The sequence below is a fragment of the Cydia splendana genome, chromosome 17, assembly GCF_910591565.1.
Source record: "Cydia splendana chromosome 17, ilCydSple1.2, whole genome shotgun sequence".
Lineage (NCBI taxonomy): Eukaryota > Metazoa > Arthropoda > Insecta > Lepidoptera > Tortricidae > Cydia > Cydia splendana.
In genome coordinates this window covers 457,530-474,608 of record NC_085976.1, presented here as the reverse complement: position 1 = coordinate 474,608, position 17,079 = coordinate 457,530, and the positions used below count along the sequence as shown (strand labels likewise).

At 38.4% G+C, this 17,079-nt stretch overlaps 1 protein-coding gene and 1 pseudogene across 1 annotated transcript in view; both read left to right on the top strand.

Moving 5' to 3' along the window:
* The window catches only part of LOC134798605 (transmembrane protease serine 9-like), a 72,991-nt gene extending 57,888 nt beyond the window's left edge, over positions 1-15,103 (top strand). Inside the window, exons 11-17 of the mRNA XM_063770968.1 lie at positions 5,336-5,398; positions 6,015-6,106; positions 8,298-8,372; positions 8,455-8,562; positions 8,654-8,876; positions 14,624-14,787; positions 14,903-15,103. Of these exons, the coding sequence (XP_063627038.1) occupies positions 5,336-5,398; positions 6,015-6,106; positions 8,298-8,372; positions 8,455-8,562; positions 8,654-8,876; positions 14,624-14,787; positions 14,903-15,085 (908 nt within the window). The 3' untranslated portion in view covers positions 15,086-15,103. The remainder of the gene's footprint in view (positions 1-5,335; positions 5,399-6,014; positions 6,107-8,297; positions 8,373-8,454; positions 8,563-8,653; positions 8,877-14,623; positions 14,788-14,902) is intronic.
* LOC134798610 (uncharacterized) lies at positions 9,584-14,334 on the top strand (annotated as a pseudogene).
* Positions 15,104-17,079: the final 1,976 nt, after the last annotated feature.

The following is a 17,079-nucleotide window of genomic DNA, read 5'->3' as shown; positions in this document are numbered from 1 at the left end:
AAAACAAACAGCAAAGCCACAACCAAAATAACACTCCTACTTAGATACAATAATATATGTATAGTTAGAATCAAAAGTAACGGATCAAACTACGCATCAAAAGTAGGTACTTCTCGATTCTCAAAAAGCGATATATCTGTACTAGCTTTTGCCCGCGACTTCGTCTGCGTGGAATTAGTGACAGCAGCTAAAGTAGGTAAAGCGCCTGGATAATGCTAATAGCAATCAGTCAATACGCGTATTGCTTACTTCAATTATTAGGCAATTCATTAACTCAATTCCAATTCCACCCCCTTTGCACTCTTTTCAGGGATGATTTCCGTCATAAAAACTATCCTATTTCCTTCTCAGGGACTCCAACTATCTACCAAATCCTCTATACCAAAGGAGATCGTCGATTTTATTAGGCGTTTGGGCCCCCTCGCAAATTGAACTATATATAGGTAATTAATCGTAATTGCTAGACTATGATGATAAAAACAGAATCACAAAATATAACGGGAATTTTGAGAAATACTGCAATAAAAACTTGAACATGACAAGAAAAAGTATTATATTCAAAAGCGTATACTACTCACACTATTTTGTAAAAGTGTTATGGCTTTTTAAAATGAAATAGTCAAATTCTGACTTGTTAATGAAACTGAAATCGTATCCTCATTCAATAAAAAGTTATATTTTGATCTTGTTCTGAAGTTCATTGTTACTTCTACGGAGAGTGAACAGATTGACATCTGACCATTTTAAATCTTCTTTGACCATTTTAAATCTTCTTTCAATGAAGTAAGGTTTATTTAAGGTTGGCGTTACTTGCTAATATTTGACAGATTGATAAAAATGGTTGCGTTTCGTTAAATAAAAGTAGCATGATATCGTCGTATTCTGAACTCGTTTAAATCTCCAAACTATGTAACTAAATATAAAGTCACCTTAGTATATTTTTAACTACATACTTATTTTAGGCATTTTAATAGTCGATTTGGAATTTAAAAGTAGGTATATATTAAATAAATAATAAATGACGCTACTGATATTTTGAATAGTATCGAAACGCACTTATGTCAACTATGACTTACATATTACCACTTATAGCACCATATAGTTTAATGCAATGAGAATATATTAACTCCTTAGTGACAAAACCTCACGGTTTGTGTGAAGTTGAGCGTTATGTCAATGCTAATAAAGATGTTGACGATAGCAAGGCAAAAGCCTAAGTAATACTATACATTGATTTACGGAAATAAATAATAAATAAATAAATAAATAAATAAATAAATAAATAAATATTATAGGACATTTTTACACAAATCGACTAAGCCCCACGGTAAGCTCAAGCAGGCTTGTGTTGTGGGTACTCAGACGATATATATAAAATATAAATACTTACATACATAGAAAACAACCATGACTCAGGAACAAATATCTGTATCATCTTACAAATAAATGCCCTGACCAGGATTCGAACCCGGGACCATCGGCTTCATAGGCAGGGTCACTAGGTCACTACCCACTAGGCCAGACCGATCGTCAAAAATGGAAATGAATAATATAAGGTCTTTTAATTATGTATTTCTAATTCCCGTTTAATTTTTACTCAATATTATATCTTTTCCAGTAATAAAATGCGAATATAATTAAGGTACCGTACCGTACCGTGTAGTACCATATACTTACGTGATGATTTTTCTCCGGGCCCAAATTCGACGATCTCCTTTCAACTAAATCGGTTCAGCGGCTTAAGCGTGAAGAGGTAACAGGCAGACAGACACACTTTCGTAATTATAATATTAGTATGGATAAAATATGTAGAATAATTAAACTGTAGCCGATACGTTTGAATACAAACTGTAGAGATTTATCTCTATTTAGAAAAATTATCCAACGTCTTAAAACACTCGAAGATTAAGCGCAACTCGCTCCGGGTTGCCCAATGAAGCAAGATTGTTCGTTGCCCCACCATCGCCACTGATACCTACACTGATACGGCATAGAGTTCCAATTAACTTGTGAATTAAATGGTAAACGAGTAGCAGTTATTTCAAATATGGAAAAATATGCATATTTATAAACTCTGTAGCTACATAAAATAGACTCAACTTTTAATCCAGCAAATAAAATGTAATTTAAATTGCAAAGTTTTTGATAAAGCCAACGCAAGCTGTCGTTGCATCTGCTTTTCAGCCATTTGCAACTATTTAGTGATGTGCGGATTTGAGAAATATTGCCCTAGCAACGTTGCACAGTGTTTCGTCTAGAACATGTTTACTCAATTAAATATAATTTACTAAAAATTTTAAAATCACATGAAAAAAAGTGAAAAAATTAAAATAGAATATATATTTAAATTAATTATATATTATTTTAATAACAATAATAAACAAAATGTTACAGATCATTAGATACATTTTTTTTAATACTATTTACTTAAAAATATACAAAAAAATAAAAATATAATGTAGAAAATTAATTAAAACTTAACTTATTATTAATAATAAATTAATTATTTCCTTAACAACGAGTGTGGGATGCATCGTGATGTGGTGGCAGTAGACAGGAACCTCACGCCGCTCTCCTTGGCAAACGAGAACTGGCGCAAACCTGTGGTACTAAGTACTGCGGATCGCAAGGCGGCATGGGAGAGTAAGGTGCTACACGGGCGGTTCTACAAGGCCCTCACGGGACCCGATGTGGACCTGCTCGCGTCGGTGAACTGGTTACGATTCGGGGACCTCTTCGGAGAAACCGAGGGTTTTGCCTGTGCAATTGCGGACGAAGTGATGATGACGAACAACTATCGGAAATATATCCTGAAGGACGGTACGGTCGACATTTGTCGGGCATGCCGCCGTCCCGGAGAGTCACTCAGGCATATCATTTCCGGTTGTTCTCATCTTGCTAACGGCGAGTACTTGCACAGACATAATCTCGTAGCCAGAATTATTCACCAGCAACTTGCTCTTCTATATGGCCTTGTGGACCGCGAAGTACCGTACTACAAGTACTTACCTGCGCCTGTTCTCGAGAATGGTCATGCCACGCTCTATTGGGATCGATCTATCATCACAGACAGGACTATTGTAGCCAATAAGCCTGACATTGTGATAATAGATCGATCGCAACGTCGGGCCGTGCTCGTTGACATCACCATCCCCCATGATGAGAATCTCGTGAAGGCCGAGAAGGACAAGTCCAGTAAGTACCTAGACTTGGCTCACGAGATAACCGCCATGTGGGATGTTGATTCGACGATCATTGTCCCGATAGTCGTTTCAGTGAACGGTCTAATAGCGAAGAGTCTCGACCAACATCTTGAGAGACTCTCGCTAGGTGGTTGGATCAAGGGTCAGATGCAGAAGGCGGTGATCTTGGACACGGCGCGGATAGTCCGCCGGTTCCTCTCTCTGCAGCCCTGACCACCGGTAGCTTGGGCCTTGCCCCGCTGCTGGCGGCACCCTAGGTTAGGTTTTTTATAATGTGTTTATATTCATTTTTATTGTTTTGTAAGTGTTTTTATATTTTACTTTTATATTCATATTATAAATAACCTAACTTAAGATGAGAAATGAATAAAGAGAAATTAATTATTAATAACTTAATAATCTGTTCTAACTCATGTATTATATCAGAATAATAATTGTTTTCCTTGTTTTGCGTAAGTTTTTTGAAGTTCTTCTGAAGGCTATATAACACGCCGTACCTTAATAATATGATGAATATATATGATAATCAGCCTTCATTGACCACTTTTTAGTCTGCTTGTAAGTTTGTATTTGTCGATTTTGACTCAATATAATATGCTAATGCCTCATTAACACTTAGCTGCCTAGAATTCATTGAAGTACCCACTGTTGTCGTAAGAACAAGACTACCTTGGCTTATGTGGACTTTCGCTAATATTTTTTAACATTTTTGCCGTGTTCTATTTCCTGCCGATCAAGAATCAATCGGGATTTCGGCAGCAGTTAAAACATAGGTACGTAATTGTACCAGATCTTTAACTCAGCGTTTTTTCGTTTTAAAAGAGGAACTTTTGAAGTTTAATTTGGGTCTTCCTGCAGGATTAACATTTTCAGATGACGTTGATGCACTTGGTCTATTTATGTACACTCGTAATTCTATATTTTGGCCATCCAGACCACTTTTAAACTTTTCCACAAATTGCTTCTTTAATCTTGACGCACTATTCCACTTGGTATTCAGTTTTGATGAATAACTGGTTAAAATATTTTTCAACCGTCTCTCAGACTCTTCTGTGAAATCTCGTAGGTAACTCATATTTTACCAATATAAACTGATACAGGTGGAAATTTTCGTAAATGTTATGCAAATTTCTGAAAATGAAATATACACCATCATAAAATAGAATTATGCAAGTAAATAATATCAAAAATCTAGTCCGGTGTCAAGCGGTGTCAAGTATTTGCTAGTCTATCAAAGTTCTAAAATGAAGAAAAAAACCCCACGTTTTTAAGTGCATATTTATTGCTCTATACGAGTATTATTACATCTGATATTACCATGTTTTTAAGAAAAATATAAAGTGCTTACCTTCAGTTATAAGATCCATCACCAAAACTTTTCACAAAATAACGTTTTACTTGTAAGAGATGTTGTTGAACGCATCACAAAATTGCAAATGATTTAATTGTGCAATTGCACTTACCTCATTGGCTGACTTCTGCACCCTATGACTCATAAAATTTGAAAGTGAGATATAATCTATTGATGGGTTTGGGGGTTTAAATATGTTGTTTATCTTATCTAATGACTCATTCAGAGATAATTTGATAACGACTTTTGTCCACCTAGCTTGTTCTAGACGAAACACTGTGGCGTTGCTGGCAATATTGTACAGAGTGGAATATTTAGCCACAAACAAGACAGAAAGAGAATACATTTATAAACGTTAAAAACAGACTCAGAATAAGAAACAAAAGTAAGTTAAGAAAGACTCCTACTTAGCCTAAAACCGAGATATGGAAGTTAATTGCATTGTGAATTTGAATATCCATTACTTTCTTAAATAGAACCGACAGTATTTCCAGTCCGAATAGGCTGTATTTCCTATTGTCTAATATCACTACACTTTATAAAACAAAGTCCCCCGCCGCTTCTGTCTATTTGTATATTCGGCTTCGGAATAAACTACTGAACGGATTTTCATGCGGTTTTCATCTATCAATAGAGGGATTCTTGAAGAAGGTTAAGTGTATAATTTGTTAAGGTTTACCTGTGCGAAGCCGGGGCCGGGTTGCTAGTAATTATAGTTCTATAACAGAAGGACAAAGTACACATCACTATTAGAAACATAAGTTAAATTATTCCATTTCAGAATGCGAGGAGTATATTTGGCACATGAAAATTAGAGATGAGAGAGAGGAGAGGAATAACCTGTGTAAGTACTTATACTAGCATGATTTTATAAAGAGGCACACGGAACGAATGAATGATTTAATGTATAAATTAATGCACTATTTCCTATGCCTTCAATATAAAGGTCATTATTAAAGTGAAACTTTTATTCTATCGCCTCAAATTTTTTTGTCCGTCTTTAGCATGTCGCATTATAGAATTACAGCAGTACAGAATTACAGTCGTAAAATTCTACTTTATTTGGTAGTATTTAGAGTTCATAGTCTTTGAAATCAATACACTTAATTCACGATGGCTGAGATTTTTTTGACATTTAATTTTAAAGAGGATATTTAGGTATTAAGTTAAGATTAAAAACGGGATTTTAATACCCTAAATCGAATAATTTTCCAAAAAAAATCTGTCAAATGCCTACAATCCGAAAAAAAAGTTTCACTTGCATCGTGGGTTCATAAAACCACGCAATCACTTTGTAATATTAGTATTATATGTTCCATTTTTAGTTTTATTCCAAATTAAATTTTACATAATAAGTTTAGTGCATTAATTATTCTATAATTTGGGTACTTATTTAATATTTTTTGTGTTTATTGATAATTGGCGTGTGATTGAATTTAGGTTTATGATATTTTCAACAGGCACACAGTATCTGCTGAGCCGATCGAATAAAACGACCATTCTCGCGGCAATCGGTGGCCATATTACCCTACCAGGGGAATATCCGCACATGGTGAGTTTACAAACCTCCGGCTTTGCCTGAGTTGACTATAGGAGGGTTAACTGGTAGATAATGCCTTCTGGCATTATGTTTGCCTTTTTTACAATTATTACTGTGCAATAAACTTTAAATAAATAAATATAGGCTGCCTTTCTACTGAACGGAGATGAGCGGAGATGAACTCTCATCTACGTCAGACGTGCGGGAATATACTTACTTACTTGGTTGGCGCGGTGACCCAAAATGAGTCTTGGCCTCCAACACAATAGCACGCCACTTCGGTCCAGAGCGGTATCCCGCCAGCTTTCGGCGACGCCGAGCTCACGGAGATCTGCCTCCACTCTATCTGCCCAACGGTATTTAGGACGACCAATAGGACGTCGCCCAGTTGCTCGACCCAAGTAGGCCCTTTTGGCTGCCCGATCCTCACCCATCCTTTCGAGATGGCCAAGCCATCGGAGACGATGCGCTTTGGTCTCACCTATTATATTCGGCTCGGCTATCAGATGTGTATCACTTGTATAGATGTGTGTGTGTGTGTGTGTGTGTGTGAGATACGCGGATATATATCCGCACACATACGTGTGCGGATATATACTAATAGCATTTCTCCGCTGGATTACAATTTACAACTAATGCTATAGGTTGATTCCAGCAAGTCTCATCTCCGTGCATTTCTGCGTCCTGCCTTGTCACGCGCATCTCATGTAGAGTAGAGTCTTCAAAAGTAGAGTTTCGAGATAATTACGTTTAAAGTTTTATTGATTCAAATACTGTTATCGTTGACGGTTCATCTTAATTTTTTATAATCTACATGTAGGAAATATGGTCACAGAATAGGACGTTTAATTATTTTTTCGCATAATTGAATAGTTTTCATTTTATTCGAGTTAAATGGTTCCGCATGACCAACCCTTCCATACAATAGTGGTCATACTAAGTCACGTAAGTCAAGTTACATGACATACGCGTGATCAGACGTGGCACGTATTACTTAACCAATAAGTTTCCTGGCTTACTTTCTCTGCATTTATATGCCGTTATCGGCGAACCCTTGTTTTTAAACACTTTATTTTCTTTACACATAAATAACAATGTATTATTACGCGCAGAACTCATTTTGTTGTATATTTTGGCCAATACACGGTATACACGAAACAAAATACAGTATAAACTGTTGCACTTATTACGCACCGTTTTAAATGTCATAACATACTAATTTTATTGAATATTGCTGCACGCCCCGTCGTTGGAGGAAGTAGATAATAAAACCAGTACCTGCGTTAAGCAGAAAGGATAATTCCGCGTGCACATAAACAATACCGTATTTACGAGATAAAACGTGTCATTTTTTCATAATCAAGCGAAATAATATTGTTGTCGTATAAACCAAGCGCTCGGCCAGTCATGCCTAACTTTGGTAACTTAAGAAACGATGGTGATATTTTGGTTGTGTCAGTCATGCATATATCATGCAACTCAAGTTAACTGAGTTGTGCCTGACGCCATCGGCAAAAAAATTAAGTTACATGAGTTAGTCATATGCTTTTCTCAGTAAATAATGAAGTATTTCAAAATTTTCCTTTAGAAAATATACAGTATGTAACTGAACAAAAAGCAATTAATCAAACCCGTTAATGTTTAGGTCACACTAAGCAACTATTACTACGGGACCAACGCCGAAATCGCGAAAAAAGAATTGACTCTCCCATAGGCAATTTCAACATCAGACCAGCAAAATGTATGAAACTTCCAATTTTTTTCCGCGTTTTCGGGGTTGGTCCCATAGTAAAAGTTGCTCAGTATGACCTAAACATTAACGGGTTTGAGTAATTGCTTTTCGTTCAGTTACATACTGTATATTTAATGGTTTTTAAGAGGATTTAGACTGGTTATCCGTAACTCATGTAACTCGAGTTAACGGACTTGGGCGTGACACGGCAGTGTCAGTGGAAAGGCAGCCTATGACACTCATTTAAGTCTCACACTGCGTCTATTTTAGATTAGGTTAGCTAGTAAATTAGGTACTTTGCATTGACTTCATGACTATTTTAAATTGAAGGTGGAAGGGATACAGATACCTAATTAAAACTGCAAACTTACGTCATATTATTAATTTCAATTATGGAATTCATCCGAACACGACTTGCCGACCATGTTAACACTTAAAAGCAATAAAAACTAATAATTATTATATTTTCAGGGGGCAGTGGGTTGGAAAGCAGCTGGTGGTGGAACATGGATATTCAAATGTGGCAGCTCTCTCATCAGTCACAAGGTATTTATACTATTTATTAACTAGATGTATTTAAACTAGATACAATAAATAAATCTAAAAATATTTATGGGATATTTTTTAGTTCCTACTGACTGCAGCGCACTGCTCCCGCACCTCAGGAAGGGATCCCTCCGTCGAAGACCCAGTACCGAAAATAGTACGACTTGGAGACAAGAACATAGCTGACGTGGTGAGAATACGATTCCCTTATTGATTATAAAATTAAATGAATTTCACTCATTATTTAAACTAAACGTGATGACGCCTTTCTCAACTTTCAGTTCTCCAACCAACAACTCCCCACTGACAAGACCATCCAAAGAATAACGAAGCACCCAGAATACGCCGCACCGAAGAAGTACCACGACATAGCGATCATCGAGCTGGTGGATGGTGTCACGGACTTTACTGAGCTGATTCAGCCTGCTTGTCTTTGGGGCACTTTCGACACTAGCAGTCTTGGTCATAAAGCTAACCTCACTGGGTGGGGGGTGGTTGAGACGAGTAAGTAAAATATAAAGATCTTTGAACATACTTTGGCCTTGAATTTGTGAAAACCAAATATAGCTAATAGTGTTTTAGCACGATACCTTGAACTTTTGCAACTTTAAGCTAACCTCACTGGCGGGGGGACGATTGAGAAGAGTAAGAGTATGGAGGATTTTTGGTATTTAAGAAGTCGATATGTAAGAATACAGCCTATTTGAAGGCTAGTAGGCACCATGGCCCAAAGGAGCATTTATATTTCGTCACTTCATTTTTCAGATATAAATTTATATTAACCATGTAGTTTCCCTATTGTACAGGTAGCATCGCACACATTTAAGAGTAAGTATTTTGATTTAAAACTGACAAATAGCAACTTCCGCCCACTTCCGGTTATCCCTCCCCAGCGTGGGGCGGCCGCTCAGCTCCTCATTCCTTATTTGTGCGCGGTAGCGAGCACACGCTAAGCACGATGCCGAAACGTAGTGCGCGCATCAAATATTATAAAAATAAAATAAGAAAACTAGAAGAATCTCGTAGAAGAATAGTTTACTCTTCATCGGATTCTTCCGATGGTGACGGTAAGTATCGTAAATCAACGTTAGTCTCGAAAATCTTTCTGCCCGTTTCGTACACTACCTACTCTGGCCGAGAGCCAACTTTTATCTTTTTTATGGCGTGCAATAAAAAAAAAATAAAAAAATAATAATAATTAAAAAATATATATATCCTGGGGGTTAGTCGAGAACTAACACGAAGGAATAAATCATCCTGGGGGTTGGTCGTGAACCAACACGAAGGAAAGTACATTCGTATTTCGAACATTGATTTCGCCCGGGGGTTGGTCGTGAACCAACACGAAGGCAAAAGATCGAATAACGCACGAAACGAAACAAAAGGGCCTAGATATTTCCATTCCTTGCGAATTTTTACTTTGAGCATTAGAGCCGATTGAGGCTGTCGTTTTGTTCTATTTTACAAATAGATATCTTATAAGATTACATATTGCAGATACACATGGAAATACACCTGAGGAGGTTATGTTGCACACGGGCGCCGAGGCCGAATTACAATTACATCCGGTGCCTGAGCTCCAACCAAATCCTGACCCTAAGTTGCAACCAAACCCTGAACCCGAGTTACAACCAAATCCTGAACCCGAGTCACAACCAAACCCTGAACCCGAGTTACAACCAAATCATGAGCCTGAATTACAATTAGAACCGTTAGTAGCGGATCCTTTGAAGGCCACGGACGCAGATCAAATCGCGTCAGAGCTAAATCCTGATATTTTAGTGGCACTGGGTGCCAAAACTGGTGATGATGCGGTGTACGGCAACAAAATACACGAAAACCTAGCACAACTTTGGACGCCTTTATTAAAAAAAAGGCATGTCAAAGGACGACAAGGACAAACTTCTTAAGGAATACTTAGTTCCTCAAAACTGTAGTTTGTTGCAGTCACCGAAACTAAATCCAGAGATATCTGCCGCCGTTCCAGAAACAGCTCGAGGTAGGGATAAGAAAATAAGTTTCAATCAGCAACAACTGGGCGCAGGCATCACGGCGATCAACAGAGCTATGGACGTCTTGATCAACGGCAACGAAGATAATTTAAAAGCAATTAGGTTCTTAAGTGACGCCTGCCGCATTTTAAGCGATCTACATCATGTTAATACACAAGCCAGAATCAAGCTATTAACACCCGGTTTAGAAAAACAGTTTCTAAATGTAATTCAAGACGCAAGCCGTGACGAAACATTATTCGGAAACAATTTATCCGAAAAAATTAAAGCTTGTAAAGCTATAGAGAAGCAAGGCCTTCAAATAAAGAAAAATCCTACTAACCTAATCCCGGCCCCATCCTACCCACCATATCCATCTACATCAACCGCTCGTCCTCCCCAACATCGGGGAAACTGGTCGTGGCCTCCCCGTTACCCGCTGATCAAGATGACGCGGGGAGCGCCCAAGAGGACGTCATCTTACAGACCGAGCTCTGCCTCGTCGGCTCAGACGAGGCCGGCCAGCAAGGCGACAACGCGTGCCCAATTAGCGCGCCGTTAACACAGGTACCACATGCGGGTAGAATACATTACTTTTTTGATTGTTGGCAAAACATTACTGGTAATTTGTTAATATTAAAATGGATCCGGGAAGGATATAGTATCCCCTTTGACACTGATGTTGTTCAAAATGTAGTACCCAATAATTCGATATGGTCAAATCAGGAAAAACATGAAATGTCTGAAGCTATTCAAAACCTTTTGAACTTAGGTGCAGTTTCAGAATGTCTCCCATTACCGGATCAATTTATATCTAGAATATTCTTGGCATCTAAGTCAAATGGAGGTAAAAGATTCATACTTAACCTCAAACCACTTAATAAATTTATAAAAACCGAACATTTCCAGATGGAAGACTACAGAACTGCATCTAAGCTTATCCCTAAAAACGGTTTTTTAGCAACAATTGACCTAAAAGAAGCTTATCTTCTTATACCTATCCACAGTTCATGTAGAAAGTTTTTACGCTTCCAATTTGAAGATAATCAATCACGTTTACTAACATATGAATTCACCTCCTTGCCGTATGGACTCTCAGTAGCCCCTAGAGTGTTTAGTAAAATAATGAGAGAAGTTGTAACATTTCTCAGGTCACGCGGCTTTAAATCTGTCGTATATCTTGACGACATTCTATGTATCGGCAATTCTTATACAGAATGTGTTAAAAATGTCAACGAAACACTAAACCTACTCGTTTGCCTAGGGTTCGTGATTAATTACGAAAAAAGTTCATTAAAACCTAAACAAATCTGTAAATTTCTTGGCTTTATGTATAATACGGCTAACTTGACAGTGTCATTACCTATAGATAAACAAAACAAAATTGCACAGTTAGTCCATAAATTTATGTCCTTGCCAAGATGTACAATTCGAGAATTCGCCCAACTTATTGGTGTTCTAGTCGCCGCTTGCCCAGCTGTACGATATGGCTGGCTATACACTAAAATCTTGGAACGGGAAAAATACCTGTTTCTACAAAAAACTGACGACTATGAAACTAAGGTCACCCCTCCAAAAACAATTATTAACGATCTGGTTTGGTGGGCTCAACACATATATAGCGCAACGAGCCCTATGAGAACATTAAATTTTAACAAAGTTATTTTTACTGATGCATCCTCCACTGGCTGGGGAGCAGTCAGTGACAATGATCGCGTTAATGGTTATTGGAGGGACGACGAGCGAAACCACCATATAAATTATCTCGAATTATTAGCTATTTTCTTAGGATTAAAATGTTTGGCACAAAATTGTTTTAACTGCGCAATATTATTGAGGGTAGATAACACAACTGCGTTAAGTTATATCAATAGGATGGGCGGTATTCAATACCCACATTTAACAAACCTTACTAGACAAATCTGGCAGTGGTGCGAGACACGAAATATCTGGTTATTTGCATCATACATAAATACAACGGAGAATTTTGAAGCTGACGAAGAATCAAGAAAAATTAATCCAGATACGGAATGGGAGCTCTCTCAGACGGTTTATGAGACTATAGTAAGTAAATTCGGACAACCGCAAATTGATTTGTTTGCGTCTCGCACCAACGCTAAATGTCACGATTACATATCGTGGAAAAGAGACCCAGAGGCCCTAACAATTGATGCCTTTACAGTGAGTTGGAACGAATATTATTTCTATGCATTTCCTCCATTCTCGTTGATGTTGAAATGCGTACAAAAAATATTCGAAGACAATGCAACTGGCGTTGTCGTATTTCCACATTGGCCATCACAGCCGTGGTACCCTCTTTTAAAAAGTATGTTAGTTTCTGAAATAATGTATTTTGGACCGCATAAAGACCTGTTACATTCTCCTTTCAGGAGTCATCACCCCCTGTTCAGAAAACTTACCCTGGGTGTCGCGAAGCTTTGCGGGAAGCCTACGCACGGCAGGGACACACGGCTGTCGCTATAAAGCTGATGGTGGCCTCGCTCGCTGACAATACGATAAGTCAATATAACTCATCCCTCAAGCTTTGGTGGGACTTTTGTTTAATTAATCAAGTTGATTTCTTTGAAGGTTCTATTAAATCGGTAATTACATTCCTATCTGAGCAGTTTTCTAAAGGCGCGTCTTATGGTACTATCAATTCTCATCGCTCAGCTTTATCTTTGCTATTAGGCCCTAAGAACATTGGATCGGATCCATTAGTAAGACGATTATTGAAAGGCGTGTATAGACTTAAACCTACTGCCCCTAAATACAACAGTACATGGGACCCAAAAAAAGTGTTACACTATATTTCGCAATGGACGCCTCATAAAGACATCCCTTTCGAAAATTTAACTAAAAAATTAGCTGTGTTATTCGCATTATGTACGGCCCACCGTGTTCAAACGCTGTCGTTAATTAAAGTAAATAATATACAGTTTACACCCAATGGTGCTCAAATATTCATCACTGATATTATTAAAACTTCTGGGCCTAATAGAGAGCAGCCAGTACTAATTCTTCCTTATTTTAAGGAAGATCCCACAATTTGCCCTGCGAAAGCGTTAAATGATTACTTAGATATAACAAAGGATATGAGAACTGATACGATAAATAATCTTTTCTTAACCTGCAGACGTCCCTATAAAGCTGCTTCATCGCAAACCATTAGTAAATGGATCAAAAAAGTATTATCAGCGAGCGGAGTAGATGTGATGTACGGCGCACACAGCGCACGACATGCGTCAACGTCAGCTGCGAACGCGGCTGGTGTTAGTGTTGACGTTATTAGGAAAACAGCGGGCTGGTCCAGCTCGTCACTGACGTTTGCCAAATTCTATAATAGACCCATTATAGATCACTCTGAATTTGCCAGGTCTGTTTGTTTACCAAATAACTCAACATAGGTACAATTAAGATCAATTAGAAGATTGTCAAGGTTATAATAAATATGATAAAATAAAACATGCATTCTTGGTTCTGTTATTAAAATATATTTAATACATACACTGGTTTCCTTTTTAATATCACCAAAACTTATATCTCTAAACATCTACATGGTTAATATAAATTTATATCTGAAAAATGAAGTGACGAAATATAATTGATGATCAAACGAACTTCTTGAAGTGAAGTTCGATCGAAATTATATGAGTCACTTCATTTGAAGATATAATATAAGGTCCCTCCCGCCCTAGAACCCTGATATAAGTTTTGGTTCCTGACTTCTCTAAAAATAATGAGGAGCTGAGCGGCCGCCCCACGCTGGGGAGGGATAACCGGAAGTGGGCGGAAGTTGCTATTTGTCAGTTTTAAATCAAAATACTTACTCTTAAATGTGTGCGATGCTACCTGTACAATAGGGAAACTACATGGTTAATATAAATTTATATCTTCAAATGAAGTGACTCATATAATTTCGATCGAACTTCACTTCAAGAAGTTCGTTTGATCATCAATCATATTCACGTGTATAATTTATGTAGTCAGCAAGTGTGTGTTGGTATTTGTGTTAAAAGTTTAAAATGCATAAGATCGTTTCAAGGTTACATACCTACAGCTTATTTTTATTTAATAACTGCTATTATGATATTAATCGCTACGAGGAAACAACTCACCAATAGGAGCTTATACAGAGAATGACTTAGTTGGTTGAGAATATTGCGATCTAAGAATTAGGTAATTTCCCAGTTGGACTGCCTCATAAATAGAGATAAAAATTTACTTTACCCACTTCTAAAGTTTCAAGGTGTTTTGCAGCGGGTCTCCAATCCTCTCCGGAACTGCAGGCAGCAGAAGTGGACATCATCGACTCTGGCGTCTGCGACCAGCTTCTGAGGCCGTTCTGCAGCAGATTATGGTGCGGTCTGCAGGACGGACAGATCTGCGCGGGAATACTTGCTGGTGGAGTCGACGCGTGTCAGGTAATATACTTTTCTTTTATGATACAGGAGGCAAAGGAGCAGATTTTGTATGGTGCCGCTACACTATATACCCCTATCTGTAAATTAACAGTCATTTCTTTCATTAATTCCCCAGGGTGACTCTGGAGGCCCTCTCCAAGTACGAATCCCCGATCTAGACGTCCCTGGACAAGGCACGCTGCACTACGTGATCGGCGTGACTTCGTTCGGGATCGGCTGCGCCCGCTCCAATAAGCCCGGCATTTATGCCAGGGTGTCGCAGTACATTGACTGGATTGAGGGGATTGTGTGGAGATAAAATACTGCAAAAATTGCATTTGTGTTTCATTTGTTTTCACTGTGTTGCCTTATTATGACACGACTTACGAATATCATATAAATATTGAAATAAAATTATTATAATTGATTAGTGAAAATCACGTGGTTTATGAATGTGTAATCAGATTTACTATATTAATTGTTTTTGTCTCTGGTTATATAAAAAATTAAGGGTAATATGAAAGCTGCGGGCGGGGAATATTTATGGAGAGGTGATAATTTTCTGTGATATAATATTAGGGGACAATATATATATATATATATATATTAGGGGACATCTTACACAGATCAACCTAGCCCCAAACTAAGCAAAGCTTGTACTATGGGTGCTAGACGATGATATACATACTTATATAGATAAATACATACTTATATACATAGAAAACACCCATGACTCAGGAACAAATATTAGTGTTCATCACACAAATAAATGCCCTTACTGGGATTCGAACCCAGGACCATCGGCTTCGCAGGCAGGGTCACTATCCACTAGGCCAGAGCGGTCGTCAATAATAATGTGTCTAATAAGTGTCAGTCATATGACCGTGCAAGGCAAAAGTGTATTGATAGCTTCGTCAATATACCTATATGTGTCGTTGCTATGTCTTCCACAGCCTATTGACCGAACGCCACAGCGTCTTTGCTCAAGTCGTCCTGGCAGTAATAACCCTAGTTTGCATGTAAGCTGCGCCATTTGTCCTACACAGAGGACATTTGTACGGCGGACAGTTTTATGACGGTTTATGAAGTGCCTGGCTTTGTTTGTTCCGTTCGTTTGTGTGCGGCTGTTTTGAATAAAGTAAGAGTCTTATCACACTGGCGATTTAGCGGGAGAGTTGAGAGCAAGGCCAGCTCGAGCCCCTATAAGTGTAACACACTATTCCAAAGCCTACCTTCTCAACGGCGAGCAAACCCGAGCGAACAAGTGTGACTTGGTCTCCGGGTGCTATATTTCTATAGCATCCTACTGCTATCGCGCCGTGACGTGGGCGCGGCTATCGTGACCGCTGCTCAATGCACTGCGAAACATATCGCAGTTCTTACCGATATCACAGAATATCTAATAGTACTACCGTACAGAAAATTCACTCCTTCACAAAAGTCAGATTTAGGTATAAAATTAGACCTATACTCGCCGCCTGCAACAAAATTGAAACTTATAACCGTGCACGAACGTTGAATCTTCTTTGCGCGAGCGCCACGTGACACGACTATCGTGCGGTCGAGCGGCAGCCCACTGCCATACGCCTGCCCTGCCCGGGAGGCCCGCCGGCCAAATGTACCTAAACTGCGTAGTGACACCCCCCTGTCCATATTCTTGAGTAATTAGCTTAAGGGTAGTTTTAAAATAGCTTAGTGGCCCTCACAGATCTATTTAATCTGCAGGGTGTAGGGTGTATAGATTGCAAGTTGAGAAGGGGTCAAAAGTATCTCGAAATAGTTCGTGTAATACACACGGTTGCTGCGTCGCCAGTTAATTTTTCTTTGAACTTGGGTGGATACGCTACCGCATGTCTAGATACTATCAGTACACAAGGTGCTCTGTAAGTGGCTAGAATGCCACGGCACGCAGACGGATCAGGGCACTGAAGGCAGATTAGGGCAAATCCGCTTTAGATCCGACTAAATGGAATCGCGGAAATCGCTCCACTTTGAAACGCTCGAGCGATTGCTTCGGAAAAAAACAACTTTGAGACGCTTGGGCAATTTGTGTTTGACGTTTAGGATTTATTCAAAAAGTTTTTTGTCAAAAATGACATTTTTGATACAAGCTTTTATCGCTGATTGTACTTTAACACTTTCAACAGGCAACTGATACTCATCGAGACAATTCTAACAAACCTTACAATTAGGTTGAGTTGTTTTATCAATTTTATCATCTATAGCCACCTATGGTGATGTTATTTATACACTAATATTGATATGTTAGTTATAAGTGTTATAACTATAGTGCTTTAAATGTAAATTTACAAA